The following is a 27,767-nucleotide window of genomic DNA, read 5'->3' on the forward strand; positions in this document are numbered from 1 at the left end:
GGCAGGTCTTTATAGGAGAACAGACCTCGTGTGCTAAATGTGAGATAATGCCTTTCAAATTATAGGGAAGAAATGATGAATATCAACAACAGTTCAGAGGGTTTAATTACCCTTCCTTCTATTCCTATCAAAAGAGGAAAAATAAAAGGGAATTCTCTTAGGATACAAGCTCAACCATGGGCTGACATGAGGCACAAGTGAATGCCACCTGGGTATGGGGAGGACATGGCTCTCTCTGACCCTCTTGTGCTATTCTGTGTAGAACACCTGAATTCATTCTGCCTGAAGGCTGAGCATTTAGCAAACTGCTGCAGAGTAGTCCTGTGTCTCAGAAGGGAAAGACATCAGATGAGTGGTGTATCAGCTTTGTTTCCTTTGCACAGTAAAGAAAACTCTACTCCCAAAGAAGAGTTTCTTTGTGCTGTCACTGTAAAGTGTGGCTTGTGTCTCCTAAGGCTTTTCAATGAACACATGGAATCAGTGGGGGGAGTTTGAGCTCTGTAAAATTCATTGCTGTGTGTGCACTTGAGCAGCACACAGGAGCTTCAAGTATTTTCCTTTAATTTAGAAGGGAGCTGTTGCAGCTGCTGTGGCACTTCAAAGACCATTCTGTGGGTTGCTCCTGCACCTGATGAACACAAGGCCATGGTGTTGTTAAACTGCCAGTTTGGAGAGAAATGGCTTTTGCAAGTAGCAGAAAGTGCCACCTCATGCTCTTAGGTCTGGCTATAGCCGTGTCTGTGTGTGCTTCTCCATCACTACAAACTTCACATGGCTTCAGAGACACGAGAGGCGTGTTGTGAATCTCAGACAGCTGAGAAAAGGTGAGCTCCATAAATAATTTGCTGGTGATAAATGGTGGTAGCCCCCCAAGATCCAATGCAGGCAGGGCTGGGCCAGCTCACAGGCTACTCCCAAAGCCAGGGAATCAGACTGTCCAGCAGCCCTTTCTCCATCACAATTAACCAAATAATTTATATGCAAATGTAATATTTACAAATCTATGTTCTTGTGCCTGACATTTTAACTCCATCCCTCAGCTGATGGCTGGAAAATGGCCATGACATGTAGAAGACTGGTAAGAAAATGACAGGCTTCTGTTGTTTAGGTCATAGAATCAGAGAATCACAGAATCGTAGAATCACAGAATCATAGAATGATTTGGGTTGGAATGGACCTGTAAACTTCATCTAGTCTAGCCCCCACACAATAAGCAAGAATATCTTCCATTAGATCAGGTTGTTCAGAGAGAGCCCCATCCAACCAGACCTTGAAAGTTTCCAGGGATGAGGCATCCACCACCTCTTTGGGAAATATGTGCCAGTGTTTCATCACCCTCCTTGTAAAAAACTTCTTCTTTATATCTAATCTAAATCAACCCTCTTTTAATTTAAACCATCAACCCTTGTTCTGTCTCAACAGGCCCTACTAAAATGTTTGTCCCCATCTTTCTTATAAGCCCCTTTTTGGTACTGAAAAACCACAATAGGGTCTCCCTGGAGCCTTCTCTTCTCCAAGCTGAACAGCCACAACTCTCTCATCCTTTCCTCGTAGGAGAGGTGCCCCAACCCTCTGATCATCTTTGTTGCCCTCCCCTGGACCCACTCCAACACAGCTACATCCTTGTTATGTTGGGGGCCCCACAGCTGGACACAGGTCATCAGGCTTTTTCCCGAGTTAGTAGCAGCCAACAGGTGCAGGTAAAAAGGCCAATTTTGGTCACCCAGGGTCATGAGGCATCTGTGATCCTGGTCTATCTGCCCAGCTGGGCAAAGCAAAAGCAGTAACTCAGTAAAACTTGCCAACAAATTTTGTCTGCTCGGTAAAATAAATACAAAATGAGAGGATGGATAGAGCCTGTTGCCTGTGAAAGGAAAGCTGTCATCTCTGCGAGAGTAAGTGCAGATCTATGAGTAGAGATGTGTTGCAGGACCTGCACACACTGCCCAGGAACTGTCCTGGAGGTAGCAGGGTCACAGAGTACACTGCCAGAGCAAGAATGAGTCATACTCAGAACACGTGCTCGTATCACAAAATCATGGGAGGTTGGAAGAGACCTTTGGATATCATCTCATCCAACCACCTGCTCAAAGCAGGGTCACCTCCATACAGCAGGTTGCTCAGGCTCCTGTCCAGTTGGGTTTTGAATATCTCCAAGGATGGAGACTCCACAGCTTCTCTGGGCAACCTGTGCTCAGTCATCGTCACGGCAAAAAGTGCATCTGCAGCCCTGCTTCCACCAGCCTCATTCCAAAGGGCACAATGCACAGGCTTCTTGCCCCGTGCAACAGAAGGCTGAGACACCTTGGCAAGGCAGGTGTGATTCATTTTGTCTGTGCTGTACCTATTTCACAACGAGAGAGAGAAAACTTCAAATGCCAAAGCAAGGAATTGGGCTTTTAGAAGATCCTCAAAAAAAAAATGAAAAGCATCACTGTTCAAGCAGCAGATTTTAATGCTTTTTTCTTCCCTCCATTTCTCTTTTTCTCCCTTTTTTTTTTTGGCTGTATAATGAAAATTTTGAAAAGGACATAGTTCCCCATGCTTCAGCCCAGAAGCTACCTCTTACTAACAGGGGTTAGGAACAATGCTTTTATTTTACTGCCTGGCGGGGGTTTTGTGGGGGAGCTTTGGGTAAAGGGGGTTGGCAGAGACCTGTATACAGGATGCTCCATTGATCTCAGCTATTCCTGCCTTCCTAAGCTGTATTGTGACCATTTATACCTCAAAGCTACTGAGAACAGGGTATTTACTTACAAGAAGTGCAGTCATATCTGTCAAAGACTGTAAGACTGTAGTCCCTTATATGACATAGTAACTGCACAAACAGGCACTGAGGCTGCAAAATGGAATAGCTTAATTGGTTTGGTTTCCCAAGGAGATACTGTGCCAGACAATGAGCACAGCAGCTTAAGCCTATGCTCAACAATACCTTTGCCTATAAATAGGATATTTTTAAGCAATGGGAAAAACATTTGGGGTAGAACTAGATAACATTTTTCAGATGAATAGTTTATTTGCTAATAAATGCTGTTTCAGGCTGACTGAAACTATTCACAGACTCAAGCTGAATTCAGCTAATGTTTTCTGCTATAAAATGGGGGACCCTATTTTCTTGACAAACCAGAGAAGCTGCACTCTAACATTTAAGTCACTAAAAAATTCTTCATCTTAGACCTCAGCTTGATTTTATTTCTTTACTTTGAAAATTATACCCCAAATTAAATGAATTGTTTTATTTTCTATGCATCCCAGATAAACTCTTTCTGGTTTATAGCAGGGAAAGCAAATTATTTAGAAGGGACTTTCTTAGTCTGTTCCCACAGGCCTGCTCAGGGGCTTTGCTTGCTTTTTCCTGTGGCTCTGGAGTGTGAACATAATGTACAGCTGGTGAGCTTGTCTTTACAGCTGATAAAGCGAGTTACACCAGGGTCATGTTGAAATGAACCCTGCACACAGGTCGAGTACATAAAATAGAGTTCTCCTCCAGTGGCCTCATGTTACAGACCTGATTTATGTCTCCAGAGCTTTGGTTCTGTTTTGGAGCCTGGCATGGTTACGTGCAATATGCCCAGCCAACCTTGAAAGCTTCTCTTTTCTCAACTTGCTTGTGCAAGATTAGGAAGGTAAAAGGCATAAGAAACAGCTTTAAAAGTCAGAGATGGATGGAGGCAACAGCAGTGGGTCTTGCTGCACCAAATGCATTTGCTGTCTTTAACCTGTGGGAAGAAAACTTGCTGAAATAATTTTTGCCAACAGAAAAAATATTCCTTTTCCAGGCAATCTAACACTTTAAAAACCTCATTAATAATGGTAGTAAAGTGTGGAGAAAGTATAGCTTCTATCTATGGATCACAAGGCATTTTTCACGTATTACCTGAACGTCAGAAGATAAAAGGGAAGAAATCAATCTAGGCCTGATTTTCATAGAGGTTTCGTGGTGGTGCCTGGAGAGGTTATTCAAAACATCTAAGCAGATTAAGCACACACAAGTCCTCTTAAAAGCAGTGGGGTTTAGACACCTCACTTGCTATTGCTTTCTGTAAATCCTATCCAGAAAAAGGGGCACTGAAACTAAGCAACTTCAGGTGTGTAACACACATCCTTAAATTAAATAGACTGTGATGTCCTCCTGCTGCTCTGCAGTCCAGGCAGGGTGTGGGAGGGAGAGGAGGCCAAGCTGCAGCACACTGCTGCTCTGAATCACATTCAGGAGGACTCTCCCTCTGAGATAACATGACTTATGATATAACATTACAGCTCTGCTAGGTCAAACCAAGGTTCATCTGCCCCAAAACCAATCACCAACAGCAGCCAGCCACAAACACTTAGGAGAAGCATAAAACAAGGCAAGTCTGGAGAGATGCTTCCCCAAGACATCCTCCCACTGCCCAAGAGTCAGTTTAGCCTCTTCCTGACTCCATCAGGTTTAACAACCCTTTATGGACTTTTTATGGACTATGTTGATTAATTGTATTCCCTAGTGATACTTTCTCTACAAGAAGTCTGCTATTCAGATAAAAGACTTCTCTTGCTCTAAACCTGCAGCCTCATCGTGTCCTTAGTCCTTATATTATAGTATAAAACAAAATTTAAAATCCCACAAATAAGTCTTCTCTATTCACAAATCTTTCTTTCCCCTTCATGATTTTATATGCTTTGATCATATCTTCCCTCTGTCATCTTTCCCAGCCTGAACACTCCTTATTCATTGAATCCCACTGCATAAGAAATTGCTTCCTACCTATATAGGGAGCCTGGGATTAAAGCTTAGTGTGTGTTGCTACATCAGGCAGTGAGGATACATTCCCCTTGCCCAATACTAAAGTATAGATGCCTTTAAGACGGCACAGAGCAGGCACTGTGCCAGGACTGCACAGGGAATGGGTAGGGCTGTATTCAGCTGACTTTGTGAAGACAATATATGAGGCAAGAGAATAATAAGCCTGTTCAAATATACTGTCTTCAGGATGAACGTTCTGGACATGGAAATGCTGCTTCTCTGGAACTCACAGATCACAAGAAGTCTGCAAACCTTTTAGGAGAAGCCACAGATCTTGGGGTTTTTTCTTAGAAAACATGTAGACCACTGTAGTCTAATGTGTTCAGACCTTAGTCCATGATGTGCTTAGTGGTCACAGCTCACAGAGAGGCCCTTAGCAAATGTAGATTCTCAGCATTATGATTAGTCCAAATATAAATGACAAACTAACTCAGGTTGGCAACTACATGAGGTTCAGGTGTTCTTCTCATTCATCTCCTTGTGCTCCTGGTATTGTTCTCAGAGACTGGATTTCTAAAAGTGGTTGAGAAGGGCTTTCTTCAACAATCCTGCTTGTTGTCTCTTCCCATCCCACTTCATTTTCAAAGTTGTCTTTCACACTAGAAGAGGAGAAAAGAAAAATACTTTTCCAGTTTGGGGAGACAATATCTGAAAAAGGGAGGCAGAACAAGAAAAAACAATGGGTTACTATAGGTGACAAGTGAGTGGCAGACTGTGTCTTAGAGAAGTGGGAGAGCCATACTGAAGATTTCCACTGCTGTTCTCCTCCATTGCACTGATTTCTCTCCTGTTCTGACAAAAAAATCCTATGCTGGTCATAGAAACCATCCCACCAGAAGTTTGTCAAAAGCAGCCTGTTCATCCTAAAACTATGAATCTTCTTTCTGTTCAATAGATGTGTCACAAAGATATTTTTCTAGGTAATCTAGAAAGGGGAATGTTCCTTGTATGTGATTGCCTCTTCATTCCCTCAATCCAGCGAGAGTGATCTCATAAACCAAGGGTATGCAGGGATGCTTGCAAGTGACTGAATTATCACAGATTAGCAATTTATTACTGTTAATTTAAATTAATATGCTTTATATTATAACGTGTTGGCAGCATGCAAACATCTTCAAGCTGATGAGTAGTAATCTATTAAGCCATGATAACTTCAGCTCTTTCAGTGCATCTCCTTTCTTGAGGGAAAAGCTGAAATATTTGATGATGGTTTAGCCAGCGACAGGTGATTGCTCCAGTGGCATAAATAAAATGTGCATGTCCTTGGTGCTTCAGTCAGAGCACACCAAGACATCACTTCAAAATGAAGCAGACCATATATTTTAATGTCTGCAAACATCAGAAGGATGTTTCAAAGAACAAACAGATTATCTTTCCTGAGGGTTAAATGCTCCTTGAGCTTCCCACCATCGAAATCCGGGGCCCATTGGGTAGCAAATCCAAACCCGTTGCTCATCAAACTCAGCCTAGATCCTGTCCTTGGAAGGTCTCACACACCTTCCAGAAAGGCCAAGCAGTTTTGCCACGACCACAACCCTCCTCCGCGGATGTTGAGTGGCATTTTCACACACTTCAGCTGATTGCTCAAGTGGTATGTAAGGCTTTTGCCACACAATCCCAGAGCAGCAGGGATCCCCAGGGATGTGGTCCCAGCCATTAGGCTGCTTCTTTGAGTGTTTTGCTCTTGCTTTTTAGTGCCTGTGACATCTCTGTTCTGTGTGCCTTCTAATCTTTCGAGGTTTCTCAGCACCCCATGCTGCCAATCTTCTCCTCTTGAAACCCTTTGATTAGAGCACTTTCCCCTGCCATATCCATCAGTATCAATGGACACATGGCCCCTTATAACTGTTGGGGACATCCCCCATTGACAGCGATGAGCAGCTGATTTCCAGGCTGCTCTTCCCTCCTGTATCTGTGCCCTCCTTCCCTTCATGCTACTGCCCCTTGGATTCCACTTGATAAAGCACATCCCAGAGCAAAGCTGCTCTCAAGGGCTCAGATCTGAGCTGGTAAGTGGCTGCAAGCAGTGTGACACAATGCTCCTTGGGACACCCTCTCCCTCCTGACCTCCAGCAGGTGAGAAAAGTATGTAAGGAATTCTAAACACCAAGGTATGTGGCCAGCATGGTGAAAAGGATGAGGATCTTTTCTTTATGTTTTCTTGACTTTTCTTATGATGATGAATGCACCCAAACATCCCATCTGATATCTCTGCACCTGCCTGTTTTCCTCAGCAATTCAAGAGTAGTCTGCCAGTGTTGTCTGTCCATATGTTAGATTTGATTGCTGGAGGAGAAGGGAGGTATCAACAAGGACGGTATTTCAGCTCTAACATTGTCCCAGTGCTCCCCAGACCTTCTCCATTTCTTTGGCTTAGCCAGAAGGATATTTGGAGCTTGGTACTTATGTGCAAAGGCACAGAGACAGCCAGAAAACCCTTCTGTGGGGGTTTGCATGACTCCTCTTACCTGGGGAAGGCTCTGCTGAGCTCGATGGGGCCAATGCTGTCGACACCCTGGTGTGAGTGACTTCTTAGGTATGGAAAGAGGGAAGAGAAAAGTAATGAGAGTGAACACGATTGAGAGAGGAGCCTCAGGAGAGACTGTGCCTCAGCAGAGAGCATAAGCACTTTCACCTTATTAATGTTGTTTGGTTTTTTTTTGAAAGGAGAAAGAGGGTCATCATGAAGCTGTCTGGTGTCTGGGCTTTGCTAGAGCACAGCACTCCAGTGGAGGCCACACCACAGCTAGAAGCATTTTGGGGCTGAAGGAATTAAGGATGCTGGCTTGTACCTAGAGTTGAAACAAAAATTGCTGTGGGGCTTAAACCTGTTTTTAACAAGAATATGTAGCCTGGCCGACCTAGTGAGAGATTAGCAATTTAATTATACAGGCTCTGGCTTCCTGCTTTCCACTAAGTGCCTAAAACCCCGCTAAAGAGGCCCATTACCTTCCCTTTTTTGGCTCTTGCATTAACTAGGCAGTTCACAGCAGCATAAACACAGAAGCAGGACAGGGGTTCCCTTGCAGAGGTCTCAGGTTTTATAGCTAAGTGCCTCCTGATGGATCTGTCAGAGCATCCCACAAGAGCAAACCTGTCACTCCCCACAGCGACCATTAGCTTTATCTCCAGCATCCCTGGAAGCACTTTCTCTTTGTCCCCTCTTGAACTCACTGAGGAGAGCACGGGCTTTTTTCAGGCACTGGCTGACTTTGAGAGAGAGGAAAGCAAAGTGAGCAGCCAGGCTGTGGGCACAGGGATTTGGGGCAGAAAGCCTCGGCAGGAGCCTTCAGGGATGTCGTAGCGGGTGGCTGAGTGCTGCTGCCATGGGAAACAGGGACAGGGCAGGCAGAAAGCTGATGAGAAACATGTGACATCCAACCTGCTGAGCTCCGAAAGGCTGTTTGAAAAAAGGGAGCCGGGAAGAAGTGGCAGACAGGGCCTTTTTGTCTTTTTCTTTCACAGGAAGCAACTTTATTAAGGATTGTGAGGTCTCATAGTATAGGCAACAAATTCTCTACAACTGTTTTGCTTTCCAGCACTGTCTGTAGAGCCTTTTCAGACAGTCCTGCTTCACAGATGTTCTTCTGAGGTGTGAGTTGACTTGTGTTACTAGTGCAAGTCGATCCATGCACACAGCCACTGGAGTCCCCTTGGTTTCCTGAGACTGTTTTGGAGTCTTTGGGTCTGCTCTGTTGAAGTCTCTGCTCTGCTCTCCCAATATCACTTACAACCCCAGCCAGGCAATGACTGATCAACAGTCCCACTGTTGTATATACTAGAGCCTGTTTTGGCAGTAAGGTTCCTGCTAAGAAATGCAGGGAGCAGGAACCCTACACTTTTAACAGATATTTTCCTGATAAATTCCCTTGTGAATCAGAAAAGTAGTTATTTCTCCATCCCCTACACCTTTGTACATTCACAGGGGAGAGCTGAGAATGGATCAGACCCTCGAGCACTAGGCTGCTGCTGCCAGAGATGTTAGCTGTTTTACTTAAAATCCTTTAAAAACTAGAGCAAAGACATCCACTCTGCAGGCAGCACAGGAAATCTTGCAAGAATGTAATGGAGCGTAATCAGTGACAGATTTGTCATCTCTATTCCGTGGCTGAGGCACAGGGAGGAATCACGGCTGGTCATTGCAGCAAAGCACTGTGATAGATGAGACTGTGGCCTCTTCAGGCTGTTTTTATGTCGTGCTAAGCCAGGCTTCATTTTCTGGGACAGGGATGGAGAAACTCACTTCTCTTTGGTCAGCCACTTAGCCCTGGGGGTCATGCTGTGGTAGGGAGAGGATGATCACACCTTCAGAGGTAAGCCACACTCCAGACTTGGGACTGGAAAGTCATTTCCCCCTGTCATATTGCTGGCTGTTGAAGACCTTGTGTGTCTTCCAGTCTGCTCCCTGGAACCGTCTGGAAAATCTTATGGTTGTGTAGGAGCACTGGCAATGTGTTGCTGCCTTCTGCCATGTTTCCAGCCTTATTTGCCATAGAGTGTTGGAGGGTTTTGTGATGGTGGGAAGAAGATGCTCTCTGGCTCTTCCTAAACTAAATATCATTCCTAGAACTATCTGCAGCAGCAGGACTGTGAAGTGGCTGAGCCAACCAAGGTGGTCCTTCCCATCTCCCTTGTGCTGTTGGCCCTTGCCAAGCTTCAAGGAGGTGGTTCATCTCACTGAGATGGCAAGGCTCCCTCCTGGAGTCAGTGGAGGGAAAGGCTGAAAACCCACAGCATGAATGGGGTTTTTTTTAAAGTGTGTTTTGGTCTTCTTTGACCATGACCAGCTCGGCAAGGCCCTTGTAAGCCAAGATATCTTCCCTATAGGGAGCTCAGTGAGGGTGAAATGAACCAGGGAAGGAACTCAATGTCAGGTCATGGTGAACGATATCTCTCTGGGAGTCTCACACTCCCTGAACCCTTCCTAAAGCCTTGACTCCTTCAACCAAGAGACCATCTGGCACTGCCAGAGTTGGTCATAAAAAAGATTTTTTTACACTTCACTGTCCTGGGGAAGAGCCTTAAAGTACAATGAAGTATAAAAAAAATGGTAGGCCATGAGAAACAGCCAAAACAGTATTTTATTTTTTGAGTTCCATAGTTGGAGGTGCTTTTTTTTTAGCAAATATGATAATGCTGAGGTTTGATTCATGTTTTTTTAATGCCCCAGAAGTCTGCAGTGTCATTCTCCTGGTTTGGCATCCTAATTCAAAGTGAAATACATAAAGCCAAAAGGAGCGTGTCAAGGAGTTTCTCTAGCTTTCATCATCTTTTTTTGTCTATCCTTTTTGAACTGACTGGCATCATGCAAAAAGGAATAGAGGGAAGGGCTTGGTAAGAAAATGTTAACAAGATTGTTGTTATTGTTTTCAGTGGTATCAGGATAGACCCTTTATGCATATGATATCAGCTAAACATTCGACAACTGAAACTTGTTCTGACCAAGCTTATAACAACTCACTACGACGCGCTCGCGGTGTCCGGCTATTAGGATAAACTAACAGCTGTCAGTAGGTGCAGTCAGCAACTGGATACACACCATAAGAGGAGTTTTTTATCTTTATCTTTACGGAAAATAAGGATATGAAAAAATACGCGAGGATGAGGCACAAGCTCCCGCGGCTCTGCAGACCCCCCTCGCGGGTGGCGGCCGAGCTCACGGTCTGCACGCCCCTGCCAAAGGTGAGCTGCTGGCACCGGGGTGGAGGTGGGTGCCAGGGGATGTGGAGAGCTGGGATGGGTCAGTGATGGTCAGACAAAATTTTATTATGGACTTCTGTAGGAGTTTCCCAAAACCGAAATCTTTTAGATGGAGAAGGGAGGGGGATAGCGTGGGATGGGGAGGTGGGGACCTCTTTCCTGTGGGATGCAGTCCTCTGGGACGTGCTCTGGCCAGGTGAAATGAGAAGTTCCTTCCCTCCATTAAGTCTCTGCAAAATCAATCCAGAAGAGCAAGTAGGAGACAACAGAGGATGCCAAGGCTGGTCAGTTGAGAGCAGGTTGGAAAAACATCCTCCCTAATCTCCATCTGTGGTCAGCAGAGGTAAAGGTTTCTGCTCCAATCTCCCTCTAGAGTAACCTCTCCCTCTCTCTGACTATATGCAGAGCAGTCACCTAAACAGGGAGATTAAAATCACTGAAGATCTCTGTGCTCCCTTCATCACCCATCACCTCTACAGCATTTTATCCTGTGCATGTTTTAGAGTTTCAGGACATTGCTTCTCTTTCAGTCATCAAGCTCTGCTGTCCAAAAAGCCGTGTGTCACATAGCAGGAAACACTGCAAATAAATGTCTCTAAATGCCCAGGTGTACAGACAGTGCCACGGAAATACCCTGGAAGTGCCTGAGCTGTGAGCTGTGTTGGGTGTGAGCTAGAGGAGGAAGGAGGCAAGGGGATGTGGAGTCCAGTGGTTTGAGCATGAGTCATTGTTTTGATACTTTTAGGTGCACTGGGTTGTCCTAGGTGTCTGTGTATCTCGCTGTGAGTAAATGCTACTGTGAGCTGAGACCATCATACCTGCCCTATCAGGCAGGTTAAGTCACTTCTGCTTGCAGCATACCTGGGAATCTAAGGGTGAGGTGGAGGGTGTGTTGGATGTTCACTGCAGAAGACCTGGGCAATAAAACTCTTCAGCAAACACAGTGTGATGGAAATGGCCCTGGCTGCCCCAAGCCCCTCCTGAGTGCACTCCAGCCACGTGGGCAGCACCAAGGATGAGGGCTGCTGTTTGCATCGTCAGGGCCCCAACCCTCTCGCCATGCTAGACTTTGTCGAAATACTAAAAGCAAGAATTACAGGCAAGCATCTCTAGAGTACCGTAAATATAATTTTTAATTAACTGGCTGTTCTACAGAGGAGACTTTGTGCAGCTCTGCGAGACATGGGAACAAAGTTCAGCCTGTCCCTGTGACAGAGCTCCAAATTTCCCCTGCTCTTTCCCGACCCAGCGCCAGCAAACAGATGTGCTCTGTGCCTCCTATTTATGCGCTCCCAAGAAATTAGCACCCCGTTAAGCTACACAATGCAGTGCATTTATTTTTATTTCACTGTGCTGCAGCCTTTCAAGGGTAACTCTGAACTACTTTTTGCTGAAGTCAAATCCAGACTAGCATCAAGGGGTTCTTAAATCAACAGTCTATGAGGGTATGAATTTTGTGCAGCAGAACTAGTGCTTATAGCTTAAGATAAAGTAATATATAGCAGCCAACAAGCCACAAAGTCCATTGTTTGACCCAGGTCCTAAAGGAAAAGGACAGGGAGGAAGATTTAACTTTCAAATACCTGAAGCTGTGACTGTGATTTGTCTGCAGATGCATTTTAAAGCAATAAACAGCTATATTTATATCTCCTGAATGTGCCTATTATTTCAAGATCTCACCCAACGAGTGAAAGCGACATGACAAAGCAGCACTGTAGGGAGCCAAAAAATATATAAAAAGCAATTGATCCATTATAGATGCAGTCTCAGGCAAGCTCAGTCTATTTTTAATCATTTTAATAATGCAGCTGATTTGCTACATCAAGGAGGGAAGCTGAAGAGGGAACCCTCACAGCAAGCTAAATAATAGGCTCATGTGGCTCAATGGCATCTGGACATCTCCAAGAGTGTGCACGGCTCAGCCGTCTCCCAGGGAAATCACTGCAGCAGCCCTGCCCAGCAGGTCACTTTGAGACATGGGAGACCCCAAAGACAAGTGGGTGATGCTTTAGGAAAGAAAGGGAAGAAGTCAGTGGGACATTGAATTGTGGGAAGTGGGATTAGAAAAGTGAAGGGTTTCTCAATAATGTTTAAAAGGTGCCTTTCTGTTGCTGTGATTTGGGTAGATGAATTGTGTTGCAAATTTCTGCCATGCAAGGCAGATTTGGGTGTGCAACCTAGGAGACTGATTCCTCCATGTTCTCCATGCTCTCCATGATCACAGTCCTCTGTCTCTCCACTTGAAACAGGCAAAACCCATCTGAGCATCACCCACTCAGCTTATTTGTGCCAAAATGGCTCCTCCATCCTTGGGTGGTTTGTTTGGCCCTGGGGAAAGTCTGGAAGAAAGAAAACTTGAGGTTTCCCTTCCCTTTTCCAGAGCGGCCTTTAAATGAAAGCGCATGTGAAAGGGACAGGAGACAGATGCCTTCCAGCCAAAGGGTGGCTTTTAGGGCACTCAGTTAAATCATGAAAGTACAACAACGTCTTAACTACAGAGAGCAGTGTGAGGCCATCAATGAAAGAGGGACCACCCATGAGGAGTAATGCAATGGGGACAGTGGAAAATGTCAGCCAGCAGCAGCTGTGCCCAGGAAGGAGATGAGATGTTGGTTGAATATAATGACAGTAAAATAGAAATTATAGCCATGTTTTTTAAACTCAAAAGCTTAGTGCTCTACAACACCTGGCACTCTTCAGAGGCAGGATGATTCAGGACTCCATTTTGCTGATGCTAAGCTCCCTTCATAAAACAAATGGAAATGTCCCTGTTAAAGGCTGTAAAAAGGCTGGGGTGAGCCTTGGTGCTAAACCTTCTAGGCAGTGCAATTCTGGTCATTGCTTTCCTTGCCCGTAACACCTCAGGGCTGCTGGTGTTTCCCATATGGGGACTCTCTTATAAAAACGTTTATCTTGTTGTCGTGTGGAAGCAGCATTTTTTCTCCGTTATGGAGCTATGTCAATCCCACTGCGGGCCAGAGGTCAGGAATGGGACTCCCACGCTCATTCTTCATCTGGGAGCATGGGCCAGCCCCAGCCTGGCAAACCCTTCAGATGCAAGCAGTGACTTCTCGGTCCCATTGCCAGGGAGAGGATGGATGGACATGTGGGATCTTGGCTGGCCTGTTAAGCAGCCCTCAGATGTGTTGTAGCCCTGTCCAGCAGTGCTCTGTGTACCTGCAGGCTTGTCCCACACAGTTTAGGATGGGGAGATGCTCTTGCAGGGAAGGAGTGTTCATAACTGAGGTTGCCATTGGCCATGCTCAGCCCCTTTCTCCACAGATGACCTCGCATGTCAGTTTTGCAGAAATACAGCTAGAGGTCAAAGTAGGTGCCCCTCCGTGGGGTATCATCACTTTAGGACAAGGGTAAGATTTATAAATAAAGGGAAAAAACCATACACAAATACCTCATAAAAAATAAACATGTATATCTGCCTTTTTGAGAGGGGTAGGTAGCTCCTATTCAGCAGATCAGAACTTGGACACTTAATCAGCAACCAATGTCACGCCACTTCTATGGCTTCAGCATGCACATACCATCCAGACAAGCCTAACAGAGCATGTAAAGATATGATGACTCCTTGGAGTCTCTAATATGTCTGTCTTTTGGAAGGCAAGGACTTCGTGGAGAACTTTATTTTGTAGAGTGTGGAATTGGCCTAGGAATTTAGGAAAACTCATTATAGATTTGGGGCAGCTTCTCATGTGGACTGAAACTTAGGAGCAGTCATACTGGGTCAGAGCAAAGGTCCATGTAGTGTTCCATCTCCAGCAGAGGGTATGAGTGATGCAGAGAGGGGAATGAGAAATATACATGATATATTCTGGATATTCTCCACCTACACATGTTTTCAGTTCTGGGACTTCCTCTGTTGGGTTTGGCCTCTAGACCTCCAGTATCCCTCTATAGATTTATCATCCTTTAGTTTGCCTAGTCTTTTTTTGAGTCCAGGTATAATTTTGTATCACTACCCTCCTCCAGCAAGGAGTTCCACAGATCAACTATCAGCTGTGCTTGAATTGCTTCCTTTAATTTGTTCTGAGCATGGTTCCTGCCAGCTTCATTTGATGCACCCTTATTCTTGTGTTGGGCAAAACAGTGAACAGTTGATCCTTTTACCGTCTCTCCATGTCACTCACCATCATTCTGTAGATTTCTGTAATTTTTTCCTTTGGGTATCTCTTTTTTTTTTTCCCCCTGACAAAAGAGTCCACTTTGCTTATTAATTCACTTCTTTATAGGAGCTATTTTTCTTATATTTAATCATCTTTATTGCCCTTCCTTGAATCCTGTCCCTCATCTTTATGTCTTTTCTGGAGATAAAGTGATCATAGGACGGTATTCAAGATGTAAGTGAACCCTGCTTTGATTCACTGGCATATTAATATTCTCTTTTACTTTCCCCTTGGTAAATGTTAATATTTTATTTGCTTATTCCACCACTACTGAGCAATGAACTGATGTTTCATAGAATTATTATAATCCAAATATCTTACTCCTGAGTGAGCCCAGAGCCCATAATCTTATACATGAAGTTCAGAACACTTTTCCTGCCATGAACATTTCTTCACATTTGGCTACATTAAATTTAATTAGCTGGTTTATTGCTCATTTATTTAGTCTCTTCGTATCTTTCTGCAGGCCCTTGTTCTCACTACCCTGAATACCACAGTGTCACCTGCAAACTGTGCTCCCTCCCTGCTCACCCCCTTTCACAGACTGTCTATTAATAGGTAGAACATTGTGTCCTCACCCAGCCATCTCTCTACTCATTGCCTTGACTGCACAAACTCAAGGTTTGCAGGACTCCTTCTCTGGAGATACTGTGTGACAGCTTGGTGCCTTCATGAGATGAAGTTGTTGTATTTCATACTGGCACAGAGTTTTGAGGTTGGGCCATAGGCTGATATCCAGCCCTTGGTGCAGCATTAGATTAATGAATTCACTGGAAAATTATCACCAAGGCCTTCAGCTGACATTGAAAGCTGCTGCAGGATGGGGCTGACTTACAGCACCATGAACCAAGGTGAAGGCAGATGGCTGTGCCCTGGGCCAGCTGGAGCCTGATGGGCTTCACACTCAGCTCCAGATTCAATGAATTACCACAATCCAACTTGAAGGTGTCAGGTTGGTCAGTTCCTGTGTCCAGGTTTTTGTGTGGGAAGGAAAACTGGAGGTGAAAGGAAGATTTTGGAAGCTGATGCTTCCCTGACATGCAAGTTTTACCAAGAGGACGGGACGTCCCTCTTCACCTTTCACAAAGTTAACAGCTTCATGCTTTGTTGCAGCAGATCTATTGTTTGCTCTCAAGACGAGAAAGCACAGAAAAGCCTGCGGAGGACAGGAGGCTCATCTTCAAATCCTCATTTTGATTACTTAAAGCAAAAGAGTTCATAAAAGGTCTCTACTAGTTGGGTAGAAAGAGAGCCCAGCTTGCCACAGCTGAGTTGGAGCCCATCCCATACTTGTGGGATGAAGAAGACACTGCCCCAAATGGGCCTTTATCCATATTCGTCATAGATGTTCATAATCCACAATTACTGAAGTCTTGGCCCCTTGGCTAGAGCAGTGGAGGTGAGTCAGGATGCCTTTCCTTGTGGGCTCCATGACCCAGGGATGCTTTTTGCCTCATGAAAGAATAATCTATTTGTTCTTTCCAGACTCCTCAGCTCCCATCTTTGCAAGCTGGGCTGGCCGAAATATAGCATCCTGGGACTAATTAAGTCCAGATCTGCTTCTTAACCCTTTCTGTCAACTTTTGTCCTTACTCACTAAACTTTGTGCTCTGTTTTTACACCTCTGTCTTTGTAAGCCAGCTCTTGCAGAGTGACATTTTCTACCATCACCATCTTCACCCCTTAAACTCCCCTAAGAAAACAATTCTGGGACCCAGGATGAACCTGGATAACATTTCAGCTTTTGAAAAAGAGCTTATTTTGTGAAATCCCATTTTGGCAAAACTGCTCCCATAGTCTCCGCTTTTCAGCTCTCTTTTGATATCTTATTCCCAAGTGGTAGAAGAAGATTAGGAAGGAAGTGAGGAGAAAATGTGGGTGTAGAACATCCTGTTCTGCACGAATACCCTGGTGTGTTGTCAGATGGATGCTCTGCTTTAAATAGAAGAGGTCTCATGCTTGCAAAGGCCAAAGTAATACATTCTTAGAAATTAGAAAACATGGAAATAATGATTTAACAAAGAAACTGTTTGGGCCTACTGCATTAAAGAATCAACCAGGTTAGAGCTTCTTCTTGTCACATGTGATCTCATTTTTGTGTATACCTATAATGCACATACACAGAGGTTTTGGGAATAATCCCTGGGGAACTCAGAGAAATTCTTTTTCTTGTTTACTCTATTTGAAAGGCTAGTTCCATTAAAAAAGGTCATCTGGGGTAAGCAATGTGGAAGTGAGATCCAATGGAATAGATTCAGAGCTTTTATGTAAGTGAAGAAGTTTTTCTGCTTAGATCTGATTTTATGACTCTGATTTCTGCTATCTGATTTTTCAAGGGGTTGAGAGAAACAACTTTCTGCACTTTGGTGACTTTTTTTTACCATCAATTTTTTTTACCACAGCCACACCAACTGCTTCTGTTATCACTAGAACAAGGAGCCTTTTTTTCTCCTCTTCCACACCTTTTCTATATTTTAGAAATTTTCCCATTGTGCTTTGCTTTTAATCTGAAATTTTGTTGCAATTGAAGGAAAAATGAAAAGAGTGAGACTCATGGGTACAAAATTCCCTGCAGTCTAGGAGTTCGGAAAATTCCACAGGACTTTTAGCAGAGCAGCTGTCCTCAGCAAGAGCATTTTCCCCAAAACTTTTTGCTATCTCTAAGGACAGTTACTACTGAACAGTAAGAGAATTGTTAAGCTGAATATTACAACTGCAAGAGTCTAAGTGCTGGTGTATCTCCTATCTCTGCTATTTATTGTTGTGATAATGGAAGCCCAGGCTGGGGAAAGCTGAACGTGGGTGAGAACCCGGGAACACATTCACCCTCCTTGCCATCGCCAGTGGAGCACGTGGGTTTTTTTATTGCCAGGTGTTTCTTGAGTGGGAATCAGGGAAGCCATTATGTGTTCCCCTAAGCCATTTTCTTGTGCCTGACACTATTATCTCCACCAGTTTTGAAATAATCTTGAAATTCATCTTTGTGAAGACAAAAATGAGTCTGTGTTGGAGTCAAAGAGTCTGTCACATGGACACTGCGTTCTGACCCTGGAAGATGTCTCCTGTTGTTTATCTCTGTGGCCAGCACAATGCAGCTACAGGGACAAGTCAAGGGACACAAGGGACATGGTTGCCCTCTGCTATGGCACAGAGGGAGCCTACAAAAAAGGATCTTTAATTTCATATTTCAGTATTTAACACTTAGCCTTTGTACAAAAAATGGGGTGGGGAGGGGAGAGGCGATCACATGTTTGGTTCCAGTAAAGTTCTTGTTGTGGTCAGACTGGTTGGACAGCAGTTGGATCAGTTAGAAGCGGACAAACACATGATTCAGTCCTGCTGGACCACTGTTGGCTTGTCTGACACAGCCCCAACACAGCTTTCTGTGGCCCAGGGACCTGCAGAAGGACAGTCATGTGTCCTTATACTCAGCCTGCTTGTGCAGAAACCATAGCTTCCTGGGATCTCTGAATTTCCACGCATTCTGGAAAGGATGAAGGCTTACCAGTAGTCAGGTCTTTTTCTGCAGATACTTCTTAGAGAACAGAGCATGTGAAAACCGGTCTGCAGTGAGCCCTGTGGCCCCATGCAGTGATGAGCAGTGCATGCCAGCTCGCTCATTGCTGTACTGCATTATGGTTCCCTGGGTTTCAACTGCCTTCCCTCCAAATATATTTCTCTTCGTTTTGATCCACGCTCATTAAAACACCCCTCCACTCAGACTGGTGAAGGCAGGCACTTTGTCAAAGCTTTAATGAAAGGGCAGCACGTGAATGATTAACAGCCTTTTTTGTAGTAGATGACCTTCCCGTGCTGGGTTTACTTCTGGAGCAATAAACCTATTGTCTGGTGTAGGGCCTTGCGTGGATGAGAGTTGGTCCATCTGGGAAACGAATGACATGCCCTGCTTTGCTATTGAAACCATCCATCATATCGTGTCCCAAATGGTCCATCATGTTGCTGTCCTGTAGAACTTGGCCATCAGAGGCAGCTCCTGTGGGATGCTCATGCTAGGTGTCTGAAAATGTGATTTCAGCTGTAATTCTGAGAAGGTTTTGTTGGAATTTATGACTAGAGGTCCGTCTAAGCTCCATCAACTCTATCCATCTCACACCTTTATAAATAATACTGGTCTTCAGTTTCTGAATTCTTTAGGGCAGCATTGTGGGGGTTTTTTTCCAGTGTCTGGAATACATCACATGCAAGATTTCATTCTGAGATTTCAAACTATATGGGTACATATCAAATAAATAAAAAATAATTTGGCTGAGTAATGTGGACATCACGGAAGGCAGTTTGGTGAACTTGACACTTTCCAGGATGCAGGAGACTTTGGCAGCAGTCCTGGACATATCAAGACTTTCAGTATTTCTTTTTGTGACTCAGTTTCCTTTCTAGTTGGTTCCAGCTAGCACTAACCAAAATCCCTGGAGGATCTCCACTGGGGTTTGCTTTGATTGGGTCAGGTCCATCAGTACCTTCCCACTCCATGTGGTACTGTGAGAGCCACAGACCAAGTGCTAAGCAAGCAGAATGTCACCTTTTCTCCACTGAGTTAAGTAGGAGCAGATGTGTGGAGGAACAGCCAGCACTTGGGAACATGCTTTAAACTTTCAATATATACAGTAAAAGGAAGGGTCTAGTCCTGAGAAGTGCTTAGGGGACAGGGATGCTGCAGAACCGAAGGGGCTGAGTGGTGGAAATGTGTGTCAGAGGGGGTGCCAGGGTGTTTGCAAAGTCAAACCCTGCAGTATTATTTGAGGTTATTCCCCTCCATACATAACCTCAGCAGTCACCACTGTACTCCCATGCCTTGGGGAGTGGGTAAGGGGATCTATTAATACTCTTAGGAAAAAATTAGTATCCAAACAACTTTTGTTTCCTTGTTTTTTACACATCTGTGCTCTCCTCTGTCACTAGCTAGAGCACAGAGCCTGGTATGCTGTGACAAAGAGCTATTGATGGTGTGCTTGTGTGAATTGGCCCAGCACTGGTCACAGCCAACTTCTGTGGGACCTGCTGCCCCTGTTGTACAATACGCTCCAGTGTGCTGGGCCATTTGTGAAAGGTCAGAAATGAACAGAGAAATGGACTGGAGTCAAAAACAAGTAGTCCTATAAATATCAGTCATAGTCAAAGGCAGTTTATTCCATTCCTCTCTCTCCCTCTGTGTGTGTCTCTCCCTCCCTCTGTTGTGGTTTCCCAGATATAACTCCATGCTTCTGGCTGGGGAGCTCTGAAAGGAAGGCAGCACACACAGTGCAGCGTCTGCTCCCATCTTGCACACATGGAATAATCCTCAGTCCTGCAAGCAGGACTGACAGACAGCACGGGGTCCAGGCATCAGATGCTAAGTTTTGATTTCTCGGATTCTCTTTGTATGTGAGAAACTCATTTGTGACAGTCTGAGAAATAGATTTGGCCACAGAAGCTTTGGATTGGGACTTCTGACAGCTCTTCTCTGTTTGACTTCACAATGACTTTAGCAGCTAAATTAGAGGATATTGAAGTGACACTGGAGCACCTACTAATGGATGTCTTTGTAAGTAAGCTACAATTTCCTATTTTAAGTGAGATGCCACTAATCCAGAAGTCAGCATACAAATTTAATGGTGTATCCAAAGTGTTGCATTGACTTAATTCCTTTACATTTCCCGATAAACTGTGTGTAATCCAACACTACCAATATGTTGTGGTACTATGATAGGTATCTACTACAAGAGGTAACATGCAAAACCTGAACAGTGGGATCCAGGACACAGTATAGTCTGCATTGGCTGTGTGTATCATCTAAAATTTTGATGTGAAAAGGAGTAGAGATTTGGTCAGTTTAAGGAAAAGCTCTGTAGAACAACTGTATTGATGGAGCATTTAAATTCTGTATTGCCTGGCATCAAGTGTCCTTGTCTTTAGGATTTTGACAGCTATTGGATTACAGTCTTGACTTTTCAGTTAGTTTTGTAAGAGATGGAGGAACAAGCAAGATAGTCATGTTTTCAAGAAAATCCAGTTTATTCCTGGAGTATCAAAGTATCAAATACTTTAAACCAGTGTTAATCTGGGATTGCTTCCTTGAAATCATCAAAGCTCAGTAAAGCAATGTATGATTTGCTTCTACACCTCTGAGATAAGAATCTGTCTGTATCATTCCTTTTTAAAAGTTTCTTAAGAATATCAAAACATTTCCAAACACACTCTTGTATTTTCCAACACAACTTGATGGGTTTTTCTAAAGGTCAGAGATGGTCATGCATTGGAAGTTTTTTGGGGGGTGTGAGGAAAACAATAATGAAGGATTGACAGATCTTTTGTCTTCGTGGGGAAAAAAAGTCATGCCATGGTTTGTACTCTCTGAATTCAGGCTATTGCAAATAAGATGGCAAGTGACATTCTGAATTTTCAGAAGAGTTTTTTGGCAACTCTTGAATGGAATGCTTCAAATTTTAGGGTCTAATGATGAGAAATCTTAGGCATCAACCACAAAAGCGAAAAACAGGAGATCTTGCCAGATTTCTAGCCTGTGGTCCAGTTATTAAGGTGTCCATCTGTGCTGTGAATGGATTCAAGCCTCTCTGGGCTGGCATCTCCCCTCAGCGCTTTGGGAAGTGCCTTGTTCCCTTTCCCATAGGCTGCTGAGACAGGGGATAAATGAAAACTATTGGAGACTGCCCTGTGAAAACAGGGTATGAAGTACTGAACTATTCTTTGGGCTGTAATACTTGAATCAACCTAATGATAATTTACCACTCTGGGTTCAGCTCCTTCTCCCAGATCTGAGTACTGTGAATTTCAGAGAAAATCCCTAAGGGTTTAAGCCCCCATGACAAGCAAAGATGCAACATCTGCCTCTCATGACCACAGCATGCTGTGAAAGTTACTCTGTGTGGGAGGGGGCCAGAGCTTTCTTTGGACTATTCGCAAATGTTGTAGGATAAACTTGGCACCGCAATCCCTCTTGGTCTATTTGTAGCTCTGTGTCACTTCACTGACTTCTGTGCTTGGTACCTGGGAGACTGAGACCCTCCATGGAGCAGGTGTCATTGAACGGTTGGTGTTTAAAGTGTTTTGTCACAGGATCACTCCAAGCAGTATCTCAGAGACTGCCAAGATCTAGAAAGCCAGGGTGGACCGAGACTGAACAATGCACACGTCTGATTGTGTTTGAAGAGCATGAAAAGCCTCCTGCCCTGCTTGGAACCACCCAGCAACATAAGATAGGGCACAGGAAATAATTTCTTCTTGGCTCTTCGTGTCCCATCCCTTTAATGTCCAACCCTTGATTCCATCCAAGTGTCTCTCTTCATGGGTTTTGGGGTTTGGTGGGGCTTTTTGCAATGAATCTGAAAGTAGACCAAATAAAATTTGGGCCAAATTCTTCAGAGGTGCAGGTGACCTCAGCTTGTGAAACCAATGGAGCTCTTCTCAGGTTGTGTTTTGAACTGGTCCCTCAAAAGTGTAATTCCAGTGAAACATCCCCAGCTGGGAGAGTGCAGTCACAGCTGACATTGTGATGCAGAGACATGTCTATGCAGTGCCATGCTGTGCCACTCTGGAGCCCCAGCTGGGTCTGGAAGAGCTGGGGTGTGTGTGCAGCATTGTGCAGGGGGACACTGCAGTAGTGTCACAGCTGTGTGCCTCTGCAGAGCCTGGGGCTGTCCAACTCAGGGGCATCATGTCCAGGCTTCACGTCTCACTTTCAGGGCTTTAAATCTAATCTGGACTATGTGCAAATCGAGGAAATAAGTTTTCAGCTAGCTGGGTTCAACTAAAACCTACCTAGGAATTATGGCAGGAAGAATTTTGGATAATCTAGATCAAATATTCCAGATGCAGAATCATCATTATCAGGTATAATTTTCAGGCTTTACTCAAGCATCACCTTGCCCTGTGGCTATGTTTGATCTTAAACCACCTGTTCACTGAGTAATACTAAAAAAAATCTCTGTATCTACTGGATACAGAAAAGTAAATATGAAACTTTATATGAAGGAAGGGCAAAATGTCAAGCTCTGGCTGTTACAGAGCATTCTAGCAGTCAGATTAGTCTGAGGTCTTTAGTCCACTACTAAGTGTTAGGCTGTTACCAGCAAAACTGGTATTTTGGTGGGGAGTGTGGGGCCAGACTGGTGAGGCTGAATGTGCTGCAGGTGGACAGAATGCCAGGTACCAGGACCCTTTGGGGAATGATCTTGGAGTCTCCTCCATGCCATGCATCTTCATCTGTGTCAGATTTATTGCTGAAAGAGTGAAACCATCTGTCACTGTAATGCTACTCTTCCAATTCTTCGGTGCCCTCCACTGCTCCAAACCAGGTGATTACCTACAAAACTGGGAAATTGTGGTCTATGGAGCCTTGAGTTATCTTTTTTTTTCTTCTGAAGAAACCTGGTTTTAATGTTCCTTGGACCTTAGGGACAGTAACCCATTCCCTGATCAGTGGACCTGACAAAGCTCACTTTAATAGCTTGTACTAGGCTAGCAAGCCCATTTTGTCACAGTGTAAAAGGTTATAGCAGACAACAAATGAGAAGCAACCACCAGTTTCTAAAAAAAATTGAGACGTAGCTCAGCTCAGACTAAGCCACCTTGATGTAATTTGGCTTCTGCAGGAATGCAGACTGAAGAAAGACTATAAGATCGGGCCAGTTTTTCTCTGGACAAGGTTTTTAGCTAAGTTGTCCTGCAGGAGCTCACCTGGAGTGAGATCAGCAGAGTTTCACAGGGAGGATGGTAAGCTTTGGCAGCAGATATGTTAAACACCTCCTCTGTAAAGCTAATATTACATGAGAACACTTTTTAAAATACTTTTTTCCTTCTTTTGCGGAGACTGGAGATTTGCATCTACATGGCATGAGCTGCCACTTCCTTCCAGGACACGGTGTACTCGCCGCGTTGTCATCCCACTATCAGAGAAGCAGCTGGTGCTGCACTGACACTTCCTTTCCCCTATTTCCAAAGGGCACTGGAGAGCTTTGCTGGGCTCTATGAGATGAGATAAAAGGGAAGCCTCCGACATGACATTTCATAATTAGCTGTCATCACCAGCGGGCTGCCACTGAGCCGCTTGATGAGCTGGGACTTGGCTGCCTGGAGAAAGCCGGACAGGGAGGCAGGGACCAAAGAAGGGGTGCGGTGAAGGGACAGGCCTAGCAGGTCCCTCGGGTGTGCTAAAGGGAAAAGGAAGTCTGGGTATGAAATGCAGGCTCTGAGTCCTTGTTTCACGGCTTGCAAAAGGCATTCCTGAGCTAAACCCCGCCTTGCCTCTGGACACGCTAATTATTCTTGTGTGGTCTGTGAAAGGGGACCTTTGAGGTAAACCTCAGGACCAACTCTGCTGCCTTCCAAGCCTTGCCTTAGGCACAGCTAGAGCGAGCCCCCAGGATATACCATGCCCAGCAGGCATGGGACACTTTGCATGGTATATCTGGAAGGGTTTGGAAGTGAGAAGGGCTATGGAGCCTGCCCCGCTGAGGGATGCTTTTCCTTACATTATGGATGTGGCTTTAGACCTCGAAAAAAACAGACTTTCAAGCAAACAGGCTGAGGGATAATAAGGCTGTTAGGAAAGTGAAGTAATCAAACATTAGCTGGCCTCAAAAAGGAGACTGATTTCTGAGGGCAGGTATTATGGAGCTGTAGGAGATGCCCCAGAAGAGAAACAAAACCCTCAGATGAAGTCTTTAAACCATGAACACTGTGTCCCTGGCCTACTCCAAATACTGCATGGCAATTTATTTCCAGTGGTTCGTGGGGTCTTAGACCCCATCCAAACACATCCTGTCAAATTCACAGTACACTCCATACCTCCAGCTACATTCCTGCAGAGACCTGTTTCCACAGCTGGCCTCTCAGCCTTCCTCCCACCACACGCCACAGAAAAAAAAAAAAAAAAAAAAAAATTATCTATCTATCTATCTATACACACACATACATATGACACTGTCTGAAGAAATTCCATTCATGAGGGCTTCCTGGCATGGAGAGGGGCTGTGGTTGTTTTGCCCTGGGTGGCCATAGCAATCTGGATTTGCTGTGCTTCAGCCTCCTCCACCACCCTGAGAAACAGCTGCTGTTCTCCCTCCCCATTTTGTAAAGTCCTGGCAGATTTAACATCAAAATACCAAGAGCATGAAACTCAATGTGTTTCTAATACCATAACAGTCAGAGGAAGTCAGAGGAAATTACCTTGGATGCTGCAAGTATTCTGGCTCATTCTTCTGCCAGCTAATGATGCACTGGAATTAAGGTCTGAGACAAATTCCTATATCCAGCCAGACCTAAAGCTGGATATTTGAAGGAGAGGGAATCAAACACTAACGCTGAAGAGTCTGAAACAAGGATCAGGTCCCTTGGCCAGTGGTATAAAAGGAGTGTTCCCTGGTGGAATTTGGCAATGGGGATGGTATCCTGAGATGGCCAAGACCACCATGTCCTGGTAAGGATTTGGAGTGGTGGCTACCAATACCCACATATTCCAGCTCTTAAACTAAGCTGTCAAGAGAGGGGCATTAGAGTGACCTGGGTCTCTATTAATAACAGAGAAATAGCAAGGAGTGATAATTTATCATTTTACTGATAAAGAAACTGAGAGAGAGACACATGCAGCCATTTAAGCTCCTGAGTAGAAACACAACTTTCAGAATCCCAGTTTGGTGATTTGTTCTCTCCAGAGTATAGCACTCCACACAACCACAGATTAATCCAACTATCAAATGTCTGGGGCACAGGTCCCTGATGCCAAGGATGAAGTGTGCCTTTGGATCTAGTCCTAGCATGCTCTGGCATAGATAGCTGTGAAATTTGTCCATTCTTTGCACAATTACATTCCTATTTTCTCATGGCATCAACGCTAGTAAACAGTGGCCATTCTGATAGCTAGTACTGAGGACAGTCTGGATAAAGGAGGGGTGCAGAAAGATGACTGTGATGAACTTACTTCAAGCACCATTTGCACTGTGAGCCCTGCACACAGCAGTCCCCATCCCTGCTGTAATCTAACAAACATTCTTGCAGTTGCTATTGACTCCAGATGTCTGTGTTACATTTTTCTTAATAACCATTGCAATAATAAGACATTATCAACATGCAAAGTTGTCCATTAACCTCTATAGCAGCAATAAATTGTGTGGCTTTGCCAGGCTGCCAGGACTTGCTAATCGAAGAGCAAGCAGCAAATTCACACCTGGAGCAGTCACAAATCATACATAATGCAAAAGTGTGGGTGCTAACCTCACCCTCTGCAATATAATGGATGTTTCCATGTGTTTATTTATCAGAGAAATCGGTTCTTTGAAGCAGCTCTTAATGAGCTTCTCTCTGGCAACGAGCATCCTCCAGTTTATCCTCAGCATCCAGTTTATGGGAGATTTAAAGCCTCACTCTCCACCACTGGAGTCAGCATAGGTTTTGCCAGTGCAAAGGGTAGAAGCAGAATCAGGCCCCATGACCTGGAGTAAAAGCTGAGGTTACTCAGCAGGATCGTGCTATTAGAGAGATTAAGTTTAGTAGTTGTGCCTCAGGGTTTTTTTGACACTTCTGCATCTGAGAAATTAAAAATAATCATACCAGGTCTTTCCAATGAACAGTGTCATCCAACATGGTATCTCAGGAAGCAAACAACATCAGGTGCCTACAAAGAGCTGCAAGAGCAGGGGAAGTGCACAGCCAGAGTCCCCGCAGTTATCTTCCAACCACCAGTTCTTTGCACTCAGGGGTTACATGACCCAGAAGCAGTGTCTTCAAATTTGGCAGCCCACAGTAGATGTTCTTTTATGAATTTGTCAGGTCATTTTTTGAACCCAGCTTAGGGATCTGAGTGACCATGCATGACTGCCCCAAGAGTCCAGGAGCAGAAGAAAAGCCATGGTGCTGTGCTGCAGCCCTGAGCACAGTGTCATCAGCCATAGATAACTCCTAATCTCACTCCCCTGAGAGTCAGGTCGTACTGTTGATCCTCCGAAAGCCTTTGTGAAACAGAAGAGGTTTGTGAAGCAGCCTGGGCTTGGTCACCCGTGCTGAACAACACACAGAAACAAGACGATGAGAACGAAGAGCTGGGAGTGTGAATGCCAACAGGGATGTTAGCAAATGCAAGGTAGTTAAATGCAGCTACCAAGGGACACAGCAGAACCTCTGAGAGCTGGTGAGGTAGACCATGAGTGGCCAGTTGTCATGTTTATTTTGTAATCAGTGGGGAGACATTGACACTTTCAGGTATCATTCAATCCCCAGTAAAGTAGTCAGCTGAAGCAGGTTTGGTGTCTCAAATCTTTCCAGCTATGACAAAAGAACTCTAGATGACAAGCTTACATAAGGGGACCAAAGTTAGGAGACATAAATGCTACTCAAGTGTCTCCTACAGCTGGGATGGGGTGTTGTATGAATAGATAGGAATTACAGGGAGAGACTCCAGGACTCCAAGACTGAAGATCCAGAGAGTCAAACTTTTCACATTTTTTAATCTGTCCAGATAAATCCACACAAAACACAACCAAATTGAGTTTGTATTTTGCCAGTGCTAGCACTTCTTCTTTCAACTTTATGCAAACACAGTTTTCTCCTCACTTGAAGAAAAGACATCATTATTTCATGCCTGCAAGACCTCAAATACGAAACAAAACTTGCCTAAAAGGGTGTTTACCAAGTCTGGCAAAGCTTAAAAAAAACCTTCATAACATCTCTCAGGGGTCTTCTACTTCCCTTTTTTCTTTAGGGACATGTTGGTCTCTCTGCTATCCATGTGGCTTTCTCTTGGGGCAATATAACTCTCTCTCCTTCCCTCACACAGACACATATGCTTTCCCACAATATATTAAGATTAATCAAAGCAGTGTAACAAGGATGAAGTTTTAAAAGAGAGAAAATTACACAGAACAAAGAAGCATTTATCTTCACAGTGTTTGACATAGTCCATATGTCACATATCCTGTTTAAGGCTTAAATTGAGCTCAAGGCTGAGTACTTTCTATACCATGCTAAGCAAACCCCTATTTCTCCAGGAATTAAAACAAATCAGTGGTACTAAGCACCACACAGGAACAGCCTGCTCAAATTTTAAGATTTGATACTGAGATGCACCAAATATTTGCATGTTCCTTGCAGCCACC

At 44.4% G+C, this 27,767-nt stretch overlaps 1 protein-coding gene across 5 annotated transcripts in view; it reads left to right on the top strand.

Moving 5' to 3' along the window:
* FRMD4A (FERM domain containing 4A) overlaps positions 1-27,767 on the top strand; it is a 366,759-nt gene that overhangs the window by 132,676 nt on the left and 206,316 nt on the right. Inside the window, exon 1 of one of the 5 annotated variants that reach the window (XM_064656469.1) lies at positions 19,874-20,203. The exons of the other annotated variants lie outside the window; for them this stretch is intronic. Coding sequence (XP_064512539.1) covers positions 20,138-20,203 — 66 coding nt within the window. The 5' untranslated portion in view covers positions 19,874-20,137. Of the gene's footprint in view, positions 1-19,873; positions 20,204-27,767 lie in introns of those variants that run through there. 5 annotated transcript variants of the gene reach the window in all.

This window comes from Pseudopipra pipra, chromosome 5, assembly GCF_036250125.1.
Source record: "Pseudopipra pipra isolate bDixPip1 chromosome 5, bDixPip1.hap1, whole genome shotgun sequence".
In the NCBI taxonomy this organism is placed as follows: Eukaryota; Metazoa; Chordata; class Aves; order Passeriformes; family Pipridae; genus Pseudopipra; species Pseudopipra pipra.